Source organism: Danio rerio, chromosome 23, assembly GCF_049306965.1.
Source record: "Danio rerio strain Tuebingen ecotype United States chromosome 23, GRCz12tu, whole genome shotgun sequence".
Classification (NCBI taxonomy): Eukaryota; Metazoa; Chordata; class Actinopteri; order Cypriniformes; family Danionidae; genus Danio; species Danio rerio.
The window spans coordinates 35,020,001-35,028,937 of NC_133198.1; the positions used below are offsets into that span (position 1 = coordinate 35,020,001).

The window sequence follows — 8,937 nt, forward strand, 5'->3', positions numbered from 1 at the left end:
GCAGAAATCTGTGGATTTTTCAGTACGCAGGTTCCGTGTGGGTCTGCTCATAACCAGTGGTGGAAAGGGTACTGAGAGATCATACTCAAGTAAAAGTACCATTACTCGCCTAAAAATGTAGTGCAAGTAGACTTAAAGTATCTGTTGTAGTGTATCAAGAGTAGTGAGTAGTGAGTATTACGCTGTAAAAAGCTGATGCATTTACATGTAATTTGTGCATGTGTGTGTAAATGTAACATTCTATACTGCATCTAGTTATTGCCCAGCAGGCACACAACATCATCGGACGTTAATATTGGGTTAGATTTAGGTCATGAAGTCAGGTGACCAAAATTCAATGTCTATCCAGCGTCTAATGACAACATTATTTTGATATCCAATAACAACGTCAAATGACGTTGATATTTGGTTGATTTTAGGTTGTTAGAAAGTGACCAAAATCGAACATCTTAAACCAACGTCATATTGATGTCAAATATTGACATTTATTCATTAGGTATGGCGACCAAAATCTAATGTCTGATAGACGTCATAGTTGTAACATCCACACAACATCAAGCTGTAACATCATTAGACGTTAATATTTGGTTGGTTTTAGGTTGGACGTTAAACACTGATGTCAACACGATTTCCAAACAAAATGCAACGTCCCCATGACATTAGGGTACAACGTCAATCTGACCTCATGTTGACGTCTTGTGCCTGCTGGGTGTTTAAGGCCATTTTTTTCATCATACAGTAAACATCTGCCATCTTTTCAACAGTCTCTGGGTTATTGCGTGTAGAGTTTTTGGGCATCTTCTTAGACATATTTAATGCTTCCAAACAATTTGTTGCAATTATAAAGCACTTATGCCTTGAGGTAGTTCATTATGATGTGATTTACCTTCTTTGTGTGATTTGATTGGATGGGAATCACAGGACTGATTTTTCTAATCCCATAGACAAGAAAAAATAAAGTAGTGACTGCAGGCTGAGGAAAGTAGTGGAGTAAAAGGATCAAAACTGCACTAAACATGTACACATTTTTAAAACTACTTAGTAAATTACAATTCCTGAGACAAACGACTCAATTACAGCAGTTGGAGTATTTGTAATTTGTTGCTTTACACCACTGCTCATAACTCATCCAATCGAGTGTTTTAAAGAAATCCTTCTGTGAAACTATTCTGTAGTCATGTGTTTATTAGTCATGCTAAATCAGTAAAAGCATAGCATTGCTAACTTGAATTTGCAGCATGCAGTCAAACAAACAGATAACCATAGAACCTGAGCAAAGTACAAATCCTTGTTTCCATAATAATATTCACAAGTTAGTCATCTGTTATGAAGACAATTGCATTTAGCTTTCATTATATTTGGCTAGATGTTTCTAAACCAAGTATTCGAAGTACACTGTAAAAATAATCCATAATCTAGCAGTTTTCCTTATTTTGTCATTTATGTTTTTATTTTTCCCCATTTATTTATGCTTTTGAATTTCATTATGGGAGTTTGTTTTTTCTTCCAATAACTCTTAACCTTAAAAAGTACGAAAAACTGACTTTTTAGAACATATTTAATAGTTTAAAGTGATACATTGTCTGGCTTGGTGTTTTATATTATTGTACAAAAACCTTGTAATAAACTGGAAGTACTTTATTATGTAATTTATTATTTCCCTCTACATATTATTTCTTATACATTATATTATTTCAAACTACTAAAATGTCAATAAAAGTCACTTTCTTAAAAGGCAGAGTGGAAAACACAAAACATGAAAATTGTTAATTAACAGGTATTTTTTGCAATGCAGTCTATGTTGTGTATAGCGAATGTCTTTAGAAATTGTCTTTATCATATGTAGGCTCAAAATAGATCTGGGACTTGTATTTCACTTTGAGATCATTTGAAAATACCAATTATTGTATCCTTTTTCTATTTCTAAATAAACGACTGTGTCTGAATAAAATGTAAGATGATTTCGGTTCAATATCAGTTTAGATATCAGACTTTGGAATGATGAATAACTAAAACACTATTGTATTGAGAAATCTATTGACTTCAACTATTTTTTCTCTTTCTCATTTCTAGCTGTGTGGCCTGGCCCTCATAGTTCTGGGGATACTGGTTCACGTTTCTTTGCACAACACGGCGATCCTCCAAGGAGCCTCTGGTTCTCCTATGGTGCTGATAGTGGTGGGCGTCATCATCTTCTTCATCTCTTTCTTCGGCTGCTGTGGTGCCTGGAAGGAAAATCAGTGCATGGTCGTTACGGTGAGGATGGCTTATGAAAATATTTTTGTTCTAGTGAATAGAATGAGGGCGTGAACTGATTATGGTTGAGTTAAAATAAGGGAAGTGGTCTAATGAGGTTTCTTCAGATGTTTGTAAGGTCAAAAAATTCATACTGGGGTTACTGCTTATTTGTTTGCTCAATCCTTCAATATTTTAACACCTAGTTAGATGTAATCTCTTTGTACACAAATGCTCATTTAAAAGACTATGAAGGAGTTTTATTGACAATTCAATAGGCTTTTTTCAGATGTGTATATCTGAAGTATTGTAAGCCACTTTAATATAGGTTCATAGATTTAATTTTCAGCATCATAAACCGTTTTCTATACCAATAATGACTCTTCTTATATATAAAAAAAACATGTTTGAAATGCTATTCTGCTTCATATTTTTGTGGAAACGGGACACATTTTACTGTGAATAATTATTTATTGAATGGAGTGTTTAAAATAACAGCATTTATTGGAATTCAACAGTCAATAATGAAGTTTTGACTAGTCACAATTGTAATTAGAGATATCTCTGAGTTTTTACTAGTCATAATACATTTGGAGATGTCTTTAATTCATCATATTTAGAGATATTTACAAATATATTTGAAGATATCTCTAATTAATTTACTAAAAGTCGAAATACAGTTGTAGATATCTTGAATTGGAGTCAAAACTCATTTAGAGATATCTGCAAATATTTTTCAATGGAAGTCAATGGAGGAATATGACTAGTCATAATATATTTGCAGATATCTCCAATCTGATTTCGTACTAGTACAATTGTAATTGCAGATATCTCTAATTGTCATTCTGACTAGTCGAATTATAATTATGACTAGTAAAAATATAATTAGAGATATCTCTAAATATATTTATGGATAGTCAGAACAAGGTTTAAATGCTAAAACGGCTTGCCATACGCTCTCACTCAGCAGCACAGTGGAGATTTCTCTAGTTATATCGTTTCAGTCGTTTGATATGCCGTCAAATATTTCGCCAAACAGTCCTTAGGGATGCGGGGACACGAAGTCAGATATTTCGCCGAACAGATCCGCCACTTTTGGCACTAATAAACAAACATTAAGCTCTCGTGCTGCAGGAATGAGGAGGTCTGCTGAAGGCGCGCAGCTGGCGTGCTGTGAGGAGTTTGCGTCTTTAATAAACTACGGCAGTTTGCGTTCACTAAACAGTAAGAATGATTAATAAATCCTTATCAAACAGTCCCTTAAAAGTCACGTCTCGCTTTCGGTTTCGGAAAAAGCCCAAGTGTACCGCGCTCAGGCACACCTCTCCCAACCGGGCCAGGGCCGGCCAAGTGAACCGTGCTTGAGCGCGATTCAGCGCACTCACACTTCTCAAACGATCCGGGAAACGGGCCTGGGCACGGTACGGATGGCATAGTCTGAGTAGGCCCTTATAGTGGTGCGGCCAGGTAGGGGGCCCTACAAGACAATGCGCCCAGAGGCCTCTGAATTCTTAATCTGGGCTTGGTGAATGGGCTGTACAAGTGCTGTTATTATCACCCAATCAGATTTGAGAATCAACCAGAACTGGTGTATAAATGTATATATGAGAGAGAGATACCACTTACCCCATTGATCAAATAACTTGAATAGTTTCTTAAGTTATTCTAATAATAAATAAATACTACATTTTAAAGCGGTAAGTACTACAAATCCACAAATTGAAAAAACACAAACAGATTTTTTTTAAATTCAACATAGCATAAAACTTTATTTACCACCTGAATACTATACATATATATGAGGTTGGGTTTGAATTAAGTTCTAGGATACAGCACACTAACTTAACTTAGTTCATTTACACCAGGCTAAATGTTTTTGCTAATGTGTGTGTTTATATACAGACTAACGTGGAGCCGTGTTAACACATTGTCAAACATGACCAACAGGTCAAACCAGATTCCTTCTACAGAACACTTCATTTGATCTGCATTTCTCCATTTTTGAACAAAGCAGAAGACAAACAGTTGCGATGAACTAACATAATAATAATATAATAATGTATCATAATATAATATAATAATGTGCCATTGCTTACTTTGACACACAGTAGAACAGCACTTCGCAGCTTTCAAAAAATAAAAAAGCATTTTGTAGATTTTCTTTTTTTTTTTTTTTTTGTCTTGTCATTCCCTATCTTATCAGCCAACCTCCCAATCTTTGTGTTCCCTCAGTTTGCAATCATTCTCTCCCTCATCGTCATTACTGAAATTGGAGCCGGCATTGCTGGATATATCTTCCGTGGAAAAGTGAGGAACGCTCTCGTTGTCACTTCTTTACAATTTCCCAGTTTTCCCAAAATCCGTTTGACTCATGAAAATCTGTTTCTCTGCAGGTGAATGAACTGCTTGATCAGAGCTTTAACACCATGATTGCAGGATACAACAAGACAGAGGAATACCGCACAACCCTCGATTCTATACAGAAGCAGGTCGGTGAAGCAAAAGCTCTAACATTTTCAGATGTACTGTTTGACCAAACAGGGCATGTGATTGTTCTCTGGACTCTTACATGAGTCTGTCCTGCCTTGTTTGCACAGTGCCACCTGCTGACGCTATAAAGACATCCTGCTTCCTCTTATGATGTCATCTGCTTTACTTGCTTTCTGAATAGTAAATAACATGAATTTGTTTTTCCATTAGCTCAAGTGCTGTGGAGGAAACTCCTCTAGTGATTGGGTGAACTTCAGTGCTGATCACATTTCGGTCCCAGATTCCTGCTGTAAAAACGTCACTAAGAACTGTGGTATTGGAGCTATGACGAAACCCACCGTAATCTACTTAGAGGTAAGATTGTTTTTCTGTCTTATTGATGCATATTAGTAAGAGAGTGACAATATTAAATGCAGTGAATCACAAGACATCAACTGTTTTAATCTATCTTCAGAAAACTAAATTAGTTCACACAGTGTTCGAAATATACCATGGCCTTTGGGGGAGCCCACCTTTTTTTCTAATGGGGGGGAGGGGGGTTGGGGGTAATGGCTACAGTAGCTTTGATCTTGAGAGTCCCTTGCCACAATGATGTAGGCTATAAAACACACAGGATACCTGTCCTTAAACAGCAATGTATAAACAAAAAAGATAAAACAAATATTTATAAATTACAAAGTAGAACAAAGCACCACGATAGTTTCGGTTTACTTTCTCGCTAAGAGGAGCTTCCCATCAGTGTTCCCATCAGTAACTTACTTTAACACTTGAAAAAATCTTGTGAGGGATTTATTTTTATATGCACAAATAGCAACCTAAACAACAGAACATTGTTGTCTTATTTTACCTGCAGTGCTATAAGTTCAAGATGATGGACATTATATGCATTTTTATTTTACATGGAGGCGTAGAAAATCATGGCATGTCACTTTTCACTCCGATAAAACATAATTGCGAATTCGAAAATAAAAAACATCATTCAAAAGGGTTCCATTTTGTCAAGTTTAGCTGCTTTCAGCTTAATAATTATCCAATATGTTTACAGCAATGTCACATTGAGAACATTGTATTGGCCTATTGTATAAAGCAAATAAAACGAAACACAACGTTGCATCATTTGTTTCGGACAATGAATACAAACCTAATTCTATTTTTGTACCCCTACCCCTTCCCCATGGCCCTTAAAACCGAGTGTGAAGGGGAAGGGCTTCAAAATTTACCCAAGAATTGGGACAGCACTACAACACCTGCACACGTCATCATATGTCGTCGCGATCTCTTGCTTCATATGAGATCAGACGATGGCGACTGCTGTAGTTATTTCAGTTGTGCTATTTTTTGGTGTTTATCTTCAGGAAATCACCGAAGGCATATATTATGTTATCATAACGATCTAATGTGGCAACAAGATTGTAACTGTACTGTGCATTTACACAGTGGCCATATTCATCTATGTAAACACACACATACAGCATTAACATTATAGCAGACACTGTAAAAAAAACATTTCCAGACACTAAACTTTTCTGACAGGGTATTCGAGCGTCATCGAGTGACAGAATGTTGTGGGACTGCTGTACAGGAGTTATTATTAGGGATTATAGATTGTGAAATTTAGCAATATTTATTTTAGTAGTTTTATAATTTTTTTTAAAAGCATGACGGTAAAACACGAACACGATTATGAATATATTAAAACAAGTGCTTGTTTGTTGTAAAAGTTCGTAATAATGACAAAAAATACTAATTTGTGGATCTGCTTACTTCCGGGAGCAGTGATTCTGTCGTTGTGGCTGGTGTATGCTGGGAAATTTTCTTTCCCCTTGGTTTCGAATGTGGTCCTGAAAAATCTTTGTTCAAAGGGCTATTCACCCCTTCCTCTTAGCCCTACGTCTTCATGCTAAAGAGAATTGGGACACCCCTACTTCTTGTCGTGGACGTGCAAAACGAGGGGTAGGGGTAAGGGGAAAGGCTAAGAGTAGAATTGGGATTGGGCCTAAGGAGTGTCTCTATGTCCACATGGAAGCATCTGGCTGTCAGTCTTTGACATGACTGGACTTTTCTCCTTAGCCCCCCACACCTTGATGCTCATGACAAGAATAGCATGTGTAGTTAACCTTTTTTTAAGTGAGGTGTAAATCACAGTCATGAATGAATGATAATTTTGCACTTCTACACATAATAATCCATGATCACATTACACAATACTGAAACCGCACGTCAAAATAACACATTGTCAATATTTTTTGAGACCCCCAAAATTTCACAAATCTTGCTTTCAGGGGAGCCCAGGGAGTTCACATTTTCTTCCTCTCAGAATCAAACAGTTATATATTCTTGCATCAAAAACAATGTTTAGGGCAAAACACAAATAAAAAATATATAATAAAATCAATATAAATAAAATATAATTATAGGTAACTAACACATATTAGGCCGTACAGCAATACAGAAAAATATATAAATACAAATATGCAAAAGATACAACAGTATAAAATAAAAAAAAATTATTTAAATAAAATTTAATTAAAAAATGAAGAAAAAAAAAGAAAAAACATATAAACATGCATATTTTCTGTGTTTTCTCCATTTATAACCTAGCGAGGGAAAATAAGTCAGCTATAGCTTTTCTTTATAGTTTATTTGTATTCATTTCATTTTTTGTTTTTAAAATGTGAGAGGAAGCAGGAAGATGTTGCCAAATAGCGTCAACGTATTCAGTATAACCGCACACTGTATCCCTATTTTTTCTATTTGAATAGACTGCATCCAATGTACTTAACTGGGCAGAGAAGGATTTTTCCAGTTCAGTGTTTTAAGCTTTTTAGCAATTATTAAACAGAAAGATTGTGTTTGACTGAGGAAAGAGTGTGTTTGACTGTGAAGATGAAACATTTGTAGGGTTAAGTCCAATCAATGCAACTAGGGGTCATGGTTCAATGTCTCAAAGAATTCATTGAGAAACTGATTTAAAATGGATTTTCCTTGTTTTAAGAGTTTACTTTAAGAGATATCTCTTTTTTACTTTGATATTTTTTACTAAAATGATATCTGTATTTCATTATATAAAAATTAGACTGTAGGTGTTCTTATAGCTGAAAAAAATCTCTCTTTTTTTCTCTAAATAACTCATTGGACAGAATAAAGTTTTTGTCTTTGTTTGTGCTTGATACAGGGTTGTCAACCTATTTTGGAGACACGCATAAAGGAAAATATTTTGTGGATTGCTGTGGGAGCTCTGGTCATTGGATTTGTGCAGGTAAGACCAGCAAGATTGCCTTGTTAATGCAGGGTTCCCATGGGACAAGGAATTTCTGCATAAACATGGAATAATAATGGAAATGTTTTTTCCAGACAGTGAAAGTCAGGGAGTTTTATATATATATATATATATATATATATATATATATATATGTATATATATATATATATATTTTTTTTTTTTTTTGAGTAAACAATTTAGTTTATTTGAATTATTTAAATTTGATTTTCAAGAATGAATATAATTTTATTTGCCATGTTTTGTTATGCTTATTGTAATGGTAAGTCTACTTTTTGATTAACCTGGATAGATAAAGGAAATTCAGATTTTTAATCAGTAAAATGAGGTGAAAGTCAGGTAATTTGACATTTGGCTTAAAGTGGAAACCCTGTAAATGTAATGCAAGCTTCATGTTTGTCTTATTCTAACCAATACATTGTTTTTTATTTATCTTGTAGATTACAGGCATTGTGTTGGCCTGCATTTTGTCACGAGCCATCCGCAGCGGCTATGAGGTCATGTGATCACATCCAATCACTGCGCTTCGTTCAGATCGCATCAGTTAAAGCTCCTAGAGACTGTTCAGGTGTTTTTAAACCTATTATATAAATGCCAGTTATTTCCCCCCTTGCTGTATAAGTTGACTATACTTATTTTCACTCAGAATTAAATACTACCACATCTTAACTTTCTGCGACTAATCCGGTAGATTAGTCTACTGTTAAGTCACTGATTTACTCGGCTTTGGTATTGTTGCTTTTGGCATTGTTTTAAACTGGATATTTACCACCATGTTGACATTCCTTTGGGTTACAGGACTACAAATCAAATACTGATATGCCAAATTTTATACGTGTATAGAGCATTAATGTTTAAAAGGAAAAATAAAATGTTCTAATCTAGTTTGTAAGTTGATTTTATTTCACTTAAAACACCTACTACTGTTGTTG

General features: G+C 35.0%; 1 protein-coding gene across 1 annotated transcript in view; it reads left to right on the forward strand.

Annotated features, from left to right (window-relative positions):
- The window catches only part of cd63 (CD63 molecule), a 19,650-nt gene extending 10,761 nt beyond the window's left edge, over positions 1-8,889 (forward strand). Inside the window, 6 exon segments of the mRNA NM_199543.1 lie at positions 2,074-2,256; positions 4,468-4,542; positions 4,629-4,724; positions 4,936-5,079; positions 7,901-7,984; positions 8,446-8,889. Coding sequence (NP_955837.1) covers positions 2,074-2,256; positions 4,468-4,542; positions 4,629-4,724; positions 4,936-5,079; positions 7,901-7,984; positions 8,446-8,511 — 648 coding nt within the window. The 3' untranslated portion in view covers positions 8,512-8,889.
- Positions 8,890-8,937: the final 48 nt, after the last annotated feature.